The sequence below is a fragment of the Mya arenaria genome, chromosome 3, assembly GCF_026914265.1.
Source record: "Mya arenaria isolate MELC-2E11 chromosome 3, ASM2691426v1".
Classification (NCBI taxonomy): Eukaryota; Metazoa; Mollusca; class Bivalvia; order Myida; family Myidae; genus Mya; species Mya arenaria.
The window spans coordinates 45,129,445-45,143,732 of NC_069124.1; the positions used below are offsets into that span (position 1 = coordinate 45,129,445).

Below are 14,288 nucleotides of genomic sequence, written 5' to 3' on the forward strand. Positions count from 1 at the left end.
ATTCCGTTCTTTGTTTTCAAGGCGAACACATCATATTTTACTTTGTCTGTAATTGATGGAATTGGCGGGAAAAGATATTGAAGGTTAGTCTATTAGTTATACTTCTAGAACCTAGTATTTCTACAATATTGTTTATTAAGAAGTGTAATTGTTTTAATTACATTTGAGCAGTTGTATCTAAGTATTTAGTAAGTTGGAAATATGATAGTTATAATATTTCTAAAAGGTCAAGATAGTGACTAAACCTTGCATGTTAATATTATAAGTAATATTAATAAATCCACTTATTTTAGAATTGCGGCACCAGTTGAATGTATGTGTCAGGGAGAATATAAAGGCAGTATGGCCTACAGCTGGTGAGTTAGATTATATGCAATGTGATGTGAAATGTGTTTGTACCTGTTTTGTATATGATGTTTGTATTGTTTTAAGATGATAATAGTATATCATACTATGGCCGCTAGAAAATAGTATTAATTATGAGGAATATTGATTCTCAAAGTATTATAGAAAATAAACTATACATTAATTGTTAACTCTTGTGTGATATGCTTAAGTTGCTGTTTATATACTTTCAGTGCTGTGGATTTATAATACATGTAATAAAAACCCTAAAGACTTTCGACGTGTTATCCAAGTACACTGAGCCCTAACTACTGAGTAAGACCGTTATTATAGTTGTGGCCCTAAGAAACCACCCTATTACAAACCCTTACATCAAATCAATATTATCATAAGTACGCCCCTGGCTAGTACTAATGGTATTTCGGTAATGCTGAAGGTTGTTTCGACCAAAGTGTAATTTGTTCAGATCCTTAATTTCACGAGGTGCTAGCCGGCGTGGAGTGAAAAAAAATATTCGAAATTCCACAAGAGTCGAATACGACATTTTGGACCAAAACGCCACAGCTAGCACTCACACATCGGACCGATATCAATCCGATATCGCAAGCTACATGTTTATTCAGACCCTTAATTTCACGAGGTTCTATCCGCGGAGTGAAAACAAAATATTCGAAATTCCACGAGAGTCGAATACGACATTCCGGACCAAAATGCCACAGCTAGCACTCACACATCGGACCGACATCAATCCGATATCACAAGCTATATGTTTATCAAACCGAAATCGTTTTTTTCAGGCGGGCCGACTGTCACCCTCATCAGCTGATTGTTCAGAAACTTCAAGCCTGTGGGCTCTCATCTTCTGCTTCGTTCCTAAATTTTATCATTCAGGGTGAGGAATCACGTGACTTCAACGGGGTTCTCACATGTGTCACCACGGTTAAAAACTGATGTAAACAAGCAAGAAAGCTCACATCCATATTTCTTAGCCTATAAAAGACTATGCTATTTTCTGCGTCTACAAGTGTGACATATTTTGGATTTACTTGTATTTTAACGATGGAATCCTTGGCCAAAATTTTGAATAGGCTAAGAAATATTGTCCCATCTTTTCTCTCAAAAAGGTTATTTAGGAATAACTGTCACTTTCTTGCTTTTTTACATCGGATTTAAACCGTGGTGACACCGTTGAAGTCACGTGATTCCTCACCCTGTCATTCAAACCGTCAAGAATTCGTAAAATTAGGCTATTTTTGCAGTGAGTGGATGTCTAATACTAAAGGGGTGCCTCAGAGATCAATTCTGGGTCCACTGATCTTTAACATTTTCCCTCATGATATTTCTTATTTGTAGAAAAGGCCAAATGTTTCAATTATGCAGATAATAACACGCTCACCTACTGGAACAAAAGTATCGTGCCGTTTTAATTTTCTGTTTTGAAAGCAATCGTATGCAAGCCAATCCTGAACAGTTTCAGGCGATATGTTTTGATAAAACACAAGTGAATGTATTATGGATTTTAAAATTGATGACTCCATTATTTCATGTGACACAAGCGTCAAACTTCTGGGAATTGAAATTGATTCAACGCTAAATTTTGAACAAGTGTCTTCTGTTTGTAAGAAAGCAGCAAGACAAGTAAATGCATTGGCACGATTGTATAATTATTTAGACCGTGATATTGCGTAAAGCAAATACCGAAAAGCTTGAACGATTACAGTATTGAGCCTTGAGATTTGTTTTTTAATGATTCTACATCCAGCTACACACAACTGTTAAATAAGGTAATGCACCAGTCAATTGTAACCACGACCCCCCCCCCCACACACACACCCAGGTTCGGTGGTATACCGGGGATAGCCGGGGAAATGGGCCGTGTTTTTACATTCCAGGTGGCCCCGCAGTGCCGGGTAAATGCGGTGGTGTTGTCTTCGCAAAAATATAGCGGGGAATGGGCCTAACCTAGGGTCCCTGGGGTGCGGCGGCATTTGGCTGGGATTTTACCAGCTGTTCGTCCCCTCAGGGCGTGGATTTTAGCCGGGGTTGGCTGGACCGAAAGTCAAAGTCCCCGCTATTCCCCGGACCTGGGGGGGGGGGAGGTTACAATTGACTAGTGCATGAATATGCCAACTCTTCATGTCCGTCGCTTGAGACAAATATCAATGGAAGTGTTTAAATGTCTTCAAATACTGTTCACTGTATATGAATAAGAACTTGTAGCTCTAAAATGTAAAATCTAAACATTATTCTTACAGGCGTAGCAATGCTTTTGATGTCCCTCGTTTCAAGACTATAACCTATGGTAAGGAGAGTTTTCGCTATGAAGCCTTTCAGGTATGGACATCTCTTCTAAATAACATCAGAACGACCGACGCTTGGTGAGTTCAAAAGACTGATCCATCCAGACATAGAATGGCTTCAAGTTTTGTTGTTCCATGTGTACATCGTGTGTATGTTATGTGTGATATGGAATTATGATGGTTTATTTTAAAAGTATATATATATCGTTCCGTATCCTTTCATTACTAATCATGACAATAAAAATAACAATGGCATTCTGTGATACCTTGGTCTGAACCTCTTTGTCATAGTTTGGGAGAATATCACGACAAATGCGTCACTTTACGTAATATAATACGCTCAAAATGCACCATTTTGGACTAGAAAATCTTAAAATGTTTAAGGAGGAACCCCTAGTAACCGCTAAGCCCCCCACCCAGCCAACATTTCAAACCATTTTAATTTCGGTTCTGAGGGTCGGGTGATTATCAAAAGGCTGTTCCCTTAAACTACACCCCCTAACGTCAATTACTGGAACCACCCCTGGTATGTAAGGTCATTTTCCCCATACCTGCTTGCATGCTCTAGATATACAGTAGCAGTGTGAAGATAACAGCGGTCAGGTCGCACGCCTCATAAAACATATTTATGTACATGTCACAGTATTCATGACATTATGGTGTTTGTAAAAATAACATTTACTTGTAACGTTATGCTGTGAGGTCATCAGTGAGTATTCTTGTAGCAATTAATATCCTGATTAGACAGGCATACTGGCTTTTGGTATTATACTGACAAGTATGTACTATGTCATGGTAAATTTTTAAATTGTTTGACGAATAAAATGTGAGTTTATATATATAATGTAGTGAATATCGTTGAGGACTCTTTCTTTAATGATAAGTTTTAACTGAAATTACTCTTTGGAATGCCTTTTGGTTTTTTTACAAACAATACAAATGACACACCGCTCTCTCTCATGTTATTCTGTGACATTTAGCATTCTGAAATGCATAAAGTCAACCGACACGTTTGCAAAATAAATGCACAGCTCTGCACATGCAATAACTATGAATCTACCATTTACGAAAAAAAAAATAATCACAAATTACTAGGAAATAAATGGAGTACTTATCAATATTACTATACAATGTAATTAAAACACATGCTATTAAATGGAAAACGGATTTAAACTTGAAACTCCGGAAAGGGAAACTAAAGTGATTCAAAGATGTACGATGGTACGATTAGATGGGAGGATATAGTGTGTTGTTCAACTATCAAGTCGTAATGGTTTATATTGTCTTAGCTGTTGCTCAATATGTTTGCCTGTGAAGTGGACACTTAAAACAACACAATGATCTCACGCCTTATAGGAAAGATGCAGGAAGAAAATGACGTTAGGGAAGTGTTAGCTGTTGTCTGTTTTTATTTTTGTTCACATATGGAAGTACTGCATTTATAAAGGTAAGTTAGTTTAAACGTTATGTATTTTACAACGATTGTGAAGAAAGCTATGATAGCTTATATCAAGTCACTCTCGTTGGCACGATGTTGCGCGAGAGTGTGGTCTTTTGATGTGGGGGAAACCGGAGTACCCGGAGAAAACCCACTTGTCCGGCTTGGTGACCACTAACCAAACTCACATGCGCCCAGGCCGGGAATTGAACCCGGGTCGCATTGGTGCGAAGCGAGTCCGCTAACCACTGCGCTAACCGGACAGCCTTAAGGTAAGCTGTATCATGGTATCATGGTTTTCTGTTTTTATACTTTATGATTATTTGTGGTGTTAACTATGATACCACTCCTCAATAATAGCCACTTGGTCACACAAATGTCATCAACCCATAGCATACATAGTTTGTCAAATAATGACAAGCGTTATGTTATATGGAGAAAAAATCAAAGCAAATCAATCAATATCTCTATATCTCTCTCTATATATGTATTTCTATCTCTATCTCTCTCTTTCTCTACCTCCATCCCTCTCTCTCTCTCTCTCTCTCTCTCTCTCTCTCTCTCTCTCTCTCTCTCTCTCTCTGTATATATACATATACATGTATTTTTACGTGTATGTAACATTGATTGACCTATTTCGAAAGTCAAGTATACACGATGTCACCATTATTTTATTAAACCGAACGAAATAGCATATTTTATTTTCACCGTTTATGTTCTAAAAATCCAGATGCTCCGATTGCGACAGACGTTTGAACGTTTCCGGCGTCGCCATGGTGGCGAACCAACCGAGGGGACAAAAAAGGTACGGAAATTTCCCAATTTGAGAAAGAAATTGAAGATTTTCAAGAAACATCGTACCGAGAAACATGCGGCTACAGCGGAGAGCGAGAGAGGGGACCCTGATCTGGCCAACGAGCTGGCTATCATGTCCGCATCTAAGTCCGAAGATAATATTCTGGCTCGAGCAACAATCTATGAAAATAAGGTCAACAATATTCCCGCCGACGACGTACAAAACCATGAGGGTCCAGTTGAGATTAAGGTCGAATACCATGACGCTAATGACTCGATGGAAGTCCAAAATGCGACGCCGCGATCTTTGACGCCGGCGGTTTCATTTGAAAGGCTTGCCCCGGACAGGTTATCAAGATCTTCTTTTGGGACGGGTCCGTTATCAAGAGCTAGTTTTATTTCTCAGAAATCGTTGTCTGTGGCTAGTTGCAGAAATCTGAAGATAGACACTAGAACAATATGGACACAAACTGAATGTACCGAAATATGTACTATGCCTACCCAAACAAGTTCTACAAATTTAATAGAGGACAGTGAGGCAGCAGCTGAAACTAATGCAAGTAATTTACTGGAAGTTCCAGATAGAAGTAGTAAATGTCCGACACCTGACACATCCGAATTCGCAACACCCTGGACTAGTATGGAATTTGGAGTTGACCATGGGTTATTAATAGAACCAGTTGATAATCCGACCTTAGCAGCTTACAAAGAACGAATTATTGCAAGGCTTACATACCCAGACCTCGAATTCGCAGATGCAGAGATATGCGTTGACCTATTACGCTACCCCAAAATACCATACTTTGTAATCCTTAACAAAAAGATATCAGAAGAAGGTGGGAAATTCAACGAATCCTTCATAGAATACCGAGGTTTGGACATGCTCCTAATTTTGATGGAAGAGATAGCTACGGCGGGGCTTGAGAGCTTGTTTGACGTTGCTAAAATGATGCTTGTGTCGGAGTGTACAACCAGTTTGGTCAATTCTTCCACCGGCAAAGAATACTTTATCAACCATGGAGAGCACTTCGTCACTCTCGCTAGAGGTAGGTCAATCAAGATGGTTCAACGTCTAGGTGTGTAAGCTTATTTATACTCGCACTCGGGCCTTGCCCATTCGGCGAATGCTCCGATACGGTTGTTAGTCAGTTTTATGTTTTTTGGACCATAGTGCATAGACAGAATGTAACCCTGTTTAGGTATACCCTTTTGTTTTACGTGCACCAGTGTATAGCACAGTTACGTAGCTACCCCTAACACACACACACACACTTCAAACCGTCCGAGTTTATATCAATTAGGAGACCAAAAATAAAATATTAATCGCCCAAAATGCACATTTAGGCTAAACCATCTAAAATCGGTTATGTGGTAGTTAAGTTACGCCCCCTCTAAGGTCGCATCCTAGATCCGCTGTTATAATGACGAGCGAGGGAAGCTTGGAAATGCCAACGAGCATTTCACACACTAACATATATTACAGTGGTTTGCATTTTGATCGTTGTTATGAATTTTATCATTATTATAATTATAATTATTATTATTATTATTATTATTATTATTATCAATTATTATTATTATTGTTATGGGTATTATTATTATTATTATTATTATTATCATTATTATTATTATTATTATTACTATTATTATTACTATTATTATTAGTATTATTATTATTATTATTATTATTACAATTATTATTATTATTATTATTATTATTATTATTATTATTATTATTATTATTATTATATGTTATTGGTATTATTATTATTGTTATTATTATACCTCACTTATATAACACTCTTTTCATAAAGCAACATACGTTCAAAAGTGCTTTACAATACATATACACAAAAACACACAACATATCAAATCAAACAATTGAGCTACAAATTAAGCGTGATTACACCCATCCTTATCTTGAGAACTTAATTTCGGACAATAAAACATCAATAAAAACAAAACAATAAGATAATGCAATATTAACTAAAAATAAAAGGTAAATGGATAGGTTAATCGTTTTTTTAAAAAAAAGCTTAGTGATATTATGAAATAAACATAAAATCCATTACTTAATTATTTAAGTAAAATAACATAAAAAAAATGGTTCACTATACATGTTTAAGATATTTATTGATATATATTTGATCTGAACTCAATATATAAGCTTGTTTCATATCAAATTATTGTCATTTTACGTAAGAACATGTATATACATTTTTAAAGCTTATAAATAATATTCTGAGTGAAGGCCACATTTCAAGTTGAAGGTTATATTTACATATAGATATACAAAAGGGCAATATATATCAGCGATAGTCCGTGTAGAATTCCTACGTATTTTGAAGATGCAGTGGCCGAAACAGGATTTGACGTCAGAGGTCGTAACTTAGGGGTGTAGCCTTTTGACTTGCGCCCCTCCCTGAAAACCTGAAATAATTTGGTTTAAAGTGCTGACGGGGTGTGTGTGTGTGTCTAACCCCCCCCCCCCCCCCCCCCCCCAATTTTTTTTTAACAATTTCTAGTCTTAAATGATGCATGTAGCATTTGGGGCGTATTTAACTAATATTTTTCTCCTATGCTAAAATAAAAAAGTGAACTTGCAGATTTTTTTTTTTTTTGGGGGGGGGGCGCATCCACCCCACCCCCTTGCTCCGATCCGCTAGTGAGAGATGTTAACGTTATCCATCTGAATAATACCATGTTCAAATCAAATACTATTCTGAGTAGCGAGCTATAATGTTGTTTATGTCCGTGTATTGTGTTTGATTCGCTATTCTAATATCAAAATGTTAAAGCTGCACTCTTACAGTTTTACCGTTCTGACTTTTTTTTGGACGGAGGCAATTTTTGCGTAAATGTCTGGAAACCAGTGATAAAAGAAGGCTGACTAAATATTTGAACGCAGTGTTGCATATATATGGTTGAAAAAAAAAATGTTTTATGGCTAAAATCGTTACTAACTTATCGGCCATTTTTCGAACATATGAGATCTGTTTTATTGTGAGTTATCTTTTATAATTGAATTGAAGTCATTGATGCCAAAATTAGCTAATTCTGAGACAAGAATTAAAAAAAGATGTCAAAATTGTCAATCTGTGAGTGTGCAGCTTTAATATTTAACAGCTAGTATTAAGTACCATAGTTACGACCAATAACAAGAAATCTACTTGTTATTTTAATATCTAGTAACGGTTGTTCCCCCTTTTGGCAAATCGAAAATTTGAACGTGTTTATCGATGACAATGAGCTACTGTTTTAAATTTTCCTCAATTTGTTCGAACAAATAGCGTTGAATAACCTATTAACAGTTTAGAATTTCTGCTTTATTACATTCACTTGGTAACGCCCAAATCTATTAATATTTCGGTTTGAACATATGTTTGTCATGATAGCGTACGGATGGTTGACAACATGTAATGTTCGCATGAATGGTTTGTCCTACTAGAATGGCGGCGGACACACCTAGGGTCTTAAGACAAACTGCACATGTGTCGAAATCCCTGTGATCTGGTGTGATCCAGGCATCAACAATCCATTAAAAAAACGACCATGTATATTTTGCGGGTGTTAGTCTAACCGGGCCTGTCAAATCCCAGCGGTCGAGAATCCCAGCGGTCGAGAATCACCTCTATATGCAAGCCGCCCCCCCATACCTCCCATCCCCAACCCCACCAAGCCAGTAAGGGAACTCATTGATGTGTGCATAACAATATAAATGAGCGAGAAGTTGATCACTCTCGTACACCGGATCATTTTCTGTAACATTAGAAGTTCACAATTTGTCTCGTGAAGGTTTAAAATATGTGCTGGAATTGGGAAACGGAAACAAAAGCATTTACAATATTAGCCAGTTATCACTAATTTAAAGCTGCAATCTCACAGATTGATCGTTTAGACATTTTTTTTAAATATTTGTTTTTGTCTTTGAAAGAGCCACTTTTTGCGTAAATGTCTGAACACCATTGGTATAAGACAAAAGATCAAATCGCATTTTATCATAATTACGTTTTGAAAATTGATGTTTTATGGTTTAAAAGCGTTACTAACGTTTAAAGAAAAATATATTTTCGGATTTTTTTCAAACAATTGAGATCTGTTGTTAGTTATCTGACATGACTGAATCGAACGCATTAAACTGATGCCGAAACCAGTCGATTCTGTGAAACAGTCGAATCCCGTTGGCTCGAACTCGCTTGACTCGAATTCCTCGCTGCCTCAAAGTGGATTTAAAGTACCGAACTCTTTATACTGAATGTAAGCATTTACGCTTGACTCGAATTTTTAGAGGCTCCAGTTAATTTCGCCGGTCCGTAGGAGTTCGAGCCAACGGGGTCGACTGTATTTTCTGTATTTTTTTTTTTAGATAAAATTAGTCAAAACTGACCATATTTGAGAGTGCAGCTTTAATATGAATTACATGGTGACACGCCCAGTAGCCACACACCTTGTTAAGAGGTTCATTTCATTGAAAAGGCCTACACACTAAATTTAATCTTTATATAAGTTGTTTTTCCCAAAAGCATTGAAACGCACTGGAACTATCCCATAAGTTCGTGTTATTACAGAATACAGTTTGTGGTTTTCTGCATTGATTTCATTGATCAAAATATCCGGGGAGTACTATTGAAGCTGCACTCTCACAGACTGACAGATTTGACAACTTTTTCATTTTTTTGTGTCTGAATCAGCTGATTTTAACATCAGAGTTTTCAAATCAGTCAAATAAGACACTAGAACAGATCTTAATTGTTTGGAAAAAGGTCGAAATATTCATTTTTCTGATAGCGTTAGTAACGCTTTTAACCATTAAACATCATTTTTTGAACATTAATAATAAAAAATTGCGATCTGATTTTCTATCAGCTGACTTAAATCACCGTTTGCAGACATTAACGCAAAATTTGGCTCATTCCAAGACATAAAAAAAAGTTTTCAAAACGGCCAATCAGAGAGACGGTAGCTTTAAAATATGAACATGAAAGAGTTGCGGATGCAGTTCAAGTGCATGGGCATGTTGTCCTAAGAATAGTCTAGTCAGTATGACAAGATGAATATTAGTTGTATACATGCATCAATAGGCTTTCACTTGTACTTAAACTACTTCACTTTGTATTTGAACCCCAAGTTCATGTTAAACAGAAGCGAGCGATTTAAGCATTTGCATGATGGTTGAGTGAATAAATTACGGCGTTTCTTACAGGCCGATGTGTCACCATTTTGCGCATTGCAGACGATCATGATAATGATTATTTCAAATATATCCTTTTACCCAGGGGCGTTTCCAGTATTTAACGTTAGAGGGGGCGTATCTTTGGGGCGAAGCTATTTGACTTTCTCCTTTCCATCAGGACCAGAATTTATTCGGTTTAAAATGTTGGCGGGGTGGGGATGGTGGTGTTGATGGGGTGGGGATTGGTTTTATCGTATTTTTTTAACGTTATCTAGTCCGAAATGGTGCCTTTTGCGCGTATTGTATTACATTTTCTCTCCGATATTGATATTTAAAGTAAACTTGGACGATTTGTTTTGGGAGGTGGGGGGGGGGGCGGCGGATGCGTTCCAACCCTCTGGAGCCGCTGTTGTAAACTTCACAATTTAATAAAGTCTGCATGTTTATACAATATTACCTGTTATATGACTGTAAACTTAACCAACACAGAAAACACCACACAGGCAGTAAACGATAACAGTGGTAAAACTCATATCAGGATCGCCGGAGAAAACATTGCAATCTAAAATGCAGGTGTCCCATATCGCGTTCATCTCAACTTCATTTAATAAATCTAGCATTGTTCATATTGAACCATAACAGGGTGTATAAACGGGTCGGTTGCGCTGGTGATGATTTGTTAAAAAAACAACAGCTGTTTAATACACTCGGGTATCATCGGAGAACTAAAGAGACATGTCTGCAAAGGTGCTTGACAGCGGAGAATCTGCTGAAAGATGTAACTGTTAAACCATTAGATTAGGTATGTTCGAGGGGTGATCCAAACAACCACGACTCATTTATATGTTTTGTGTAAATGCATAGCCGGTTGCTTGATGTAAAAGTTAGTTGACATGAAGTAAATTCTTAATTCTAAATTCGCTTAGCTTACTCCGCCCATTCTTAATCATTAATATATTACTTCAGGTCATCTAATTGACTAAGAATACAACCTCATTTGCTGATCCATTGTCAAGGCAAAATCTGACACAGGGAGCAGAAATTGTTAAACATGTTTTTGGAGGAAGGTGGTACCAAAATAAAGTTCTTATCGGAGCGGTATGCGCAAGTGAAAAGGTTACGCCCCCAAGCTACGCCCACTCATACGTCAAATCCTGGGTCCGCCCTTGTAATGTTCATACATTAAATCTAGTTTATCTTTCTTTGAGAGGCTCGTTAACATGTCCGTTTGATATTAGTTAGTTAGATCTTGGAAAGAAAAGGAACTACTTTAAATAATTATCATGTTTTGCATACAAACACATAATTTTAATTAAAACAACTATAAATATATCATTCAAGAAAAGTTGGATCAGCCCTCGTATGTAACCACTGTATGCTACAAAGTGTCTATAGGTGTCTGTGATAGTGATCGAAGATAAGTCATCTACCCCGAGTGAAATGATACAGCCGATGAAACCATTGAAACTACCTGGAAAATGTATACCGCTAGGAAATGTCACAGCCCGGTGGCATATTAAACACGTTTTATGTAAAAGTTATATGACTTAAATCTTAATGATTGAGAATGGGGGAGTAAGCGTAGCAAACGAGCCCTTCTTAATCATTAATATTTTACTACAGCGTAGCGAACGAGCCCTTCTTAATCATTAATAGTTTACTTAAGCGTAGCAAACGAGCCCTTCTTTATCATTATGATTTTACTTCAACGTAAGGAACAAGCCCTTCTTAATCATTTATATTTTACCTCAGCGTAGCGAACGAGCCATTCTTAATCATTTATATGTTACTTCAGCGTAGCGAACGAGCCCTTCTTAATCATTAATATTTTACTTCAGGTCATCTAACTGACTTGTAATAAACTGACAAACATTGACTGACAAATTGTCAACCCCAAATCTGTCGGAGGGAGTGTGTATCGGATGAGTGACAGTAGGCGGAACTTTTAACACCCGCGAAAGTTGAACTTTAAATAATTAAGCGCAGTACTTAATATAAAAATATTCCAACATTATATTAATCACTCTCATTGGCACGATGTCACGCGAGATTGTGGTCTTGCGTTGTGTGGGAAATCGTAGTACCCGGAGGAAACCCACTTGTCCGGCTTTGTGACCACAAACCAAACTCACATGCGCCAAGGCCGAGAATCGAATCCGGGTCGCCTTGGTGAGAAGCGAGTGCGCTAACCGGATAACCTTAACCGTATAGTTACAAACTTTGCAATCATATATGCATTACTTTATTCCCAATATTTACAATCCCGACAAATCAGCACGATAAATGTTTGTAAAATCATTATTCGATCTTGTTATCTACTTAACTACCGAAATCATTTGCGCGAATCTTTGGCGAGAAGTATACAATGTTGTGATGCGCTGACTCACGTGTTGAAGGAATGTAAGTGGAACTTACGTTTTACATTGAGCACTGGATGATAAATAAACAGCTTTCCGATGAATCTCATTTCGAAGATATGTTTGGAACTGTATGACTAGTAAACCGTGTTTTTGTTTAGTGGTTTACATATGGTCACAAACAATTGTTTGACTTAGTTAAAGAAATATAATACTTATAAAAATTAAAAATGCATGGAAAAGTTAAACGATTTAATTTGTAGGCTCTAAGTGGTTTAATTTTTAAATTACGCGAAGGCATAACATGTTTACCGAAACTTGTCACAAACTAACTATACAGCAAAGGCGATTGAACTTAATTTAATTTGAAGCTTCAGTTACAAAACGCGTTAAAATGAGAAATAAACAATTCAACCAATAGAAATGCAAATTAAGCGAATTCAAGCGGAAAACGGAGTGTAGTGAACTTTCATATTATTTTGTGAGAATTAACCATTTAACAAGTCTCCTTTCATCTAATTAGTTGGGATAAAACAGTTTGATTATAGTAGTTTAAACCACAACAGTCGAGAGGGCAATGTATCTACCTGGAGTGACTAAGTGATAATTTGATCTCTTTAGAAAATATTCGGAAGGAGTACAACTCATATCGAACATTTGAATTTAAACGTGATATATGACCTGTTTGGTGTTAAACCGTTTGGAGACTACAAGTGGGAAGTTAACTGGAAATTTGGAATGTTCAGCATACCTCTAGAAGTGCCTACAAGTACTGTAATGTGAAGCCTACTTGAATAGAATAGTGCAAAAACACTGGAGTATAGATCTTTATTTAGAAAAAAATGTCATCCATAGTGCAACTGCGGAAAAATGCTTTCCTTCAAGCGGATATTGAGAAGAAGACCAACCCCGCACCCAACTCCCCGAAGCTTAATGGATCCCCGCGGATAGGGGGTCCATCTCGAATACAGCAGGTTTACAAAGGGGGAGGGGCTAAGGATGCAACGCGTGACACAAATCCGCCCGCAAGTGCTCGTGGAGTTTCACCTATACAAAGATTTCCTAAGACTCCTCAAGTTGACAATGAGAAAAAGGAAGAAAAGCGACCGGTTGTGTCAAAACTCGGTGTGCAAGAAAAGACTTGGGCCGGTAGAAAGTCCACAAGCCCCGTTAGTCGCGAGCAGAATGTTGCCAAGGTGAGTGCAAAAGACGGGCGTGAGAAATCCTCGGATATGAGGACTAAAGACATGTCGCCAGCTGGCAGATCGTCAAGCATTCAGATTACCTCTGGTAATAAGGATGTGAGTAAGACAATTCATTCACACCAGGAGGGTGCAAAAGAAATAAAACCAAGCACGGCCGTGACGGAGACTAACAAAGCAACGAAAGACGCTAAGCCTACACGATTTGCAATGAGGAAACAGAAAAGGGCCAAGCGCCATCGGTCCGATGGCTTCGTGCTTGGATTGGAGATGGGTGCCAACTCCTCGGAGGACGAGTGTGTCCCTGACAGTAACACACTGGGAGACGCCATAAACTTCTTACAATGGATCAGAAACCCGAACCTGCAGAATCTTGCCAAGCTTCGAAGGGCAATTAAAACAAACGACAAAGACTGGATGACGGAGTTCTTGGAGTTTGATGGCTTGGGACTGCTGTTTCAATGTCTGAAAGATCTAAGTCTGATGCAGGGATTTCACTTGTCGGATATGGTTCTGAAGATGGAGTGCATAATGTGTATACGGGAGGTGGTCAACTCACAGACTGGCCTGGACTGTCTCCTCAAAATCAAGGGAAGGAAGGACAACATCTTTGGCAGGCGGTTTGCTTCAGGTAGACACATACATGTATGAATAAACCACAAACACATTGCCAATAAC

The 14,288-nt window shown here is 37.8% G+C and overlaps 1 protein-coding gene across 3 annotated transcripts in view; it reads left to right on the plus strand.

Moving 5' to 3' along the window:
• The first annotated feature begins 3,906 nt into the window (after positions 1–3,906).
• LOC128227724 (inverted formin-2-like) overlaps positions 3,907–14,288 on the plus strand; it is a 29,778-nt gene continuing 19,396 nt past the window's right edge. Inside the window, exons 1-2 of one of the 3 annotated variants that reach the window (XM_052938507.1) lie at positions 3,907–4,092; positions 4,814–5,924. In XM_052938507.1, the coding sequence (XP_052794467.1) occupies positions 4,814–5,924 (1,111 nt within the window). In that variant the 5' untranslated portion in view covers positions 3,907–4,092. Of the gene's footprint in view, positions 4,093–4,158; positions 4,356–4,813; positions 5,925–12,460; positions 14,242–14,288 lie in introns of those variants that run through there. The other 2 variants (XM_052938508.1, XM_052938509.1) reach the window with 2 other exon arrangements.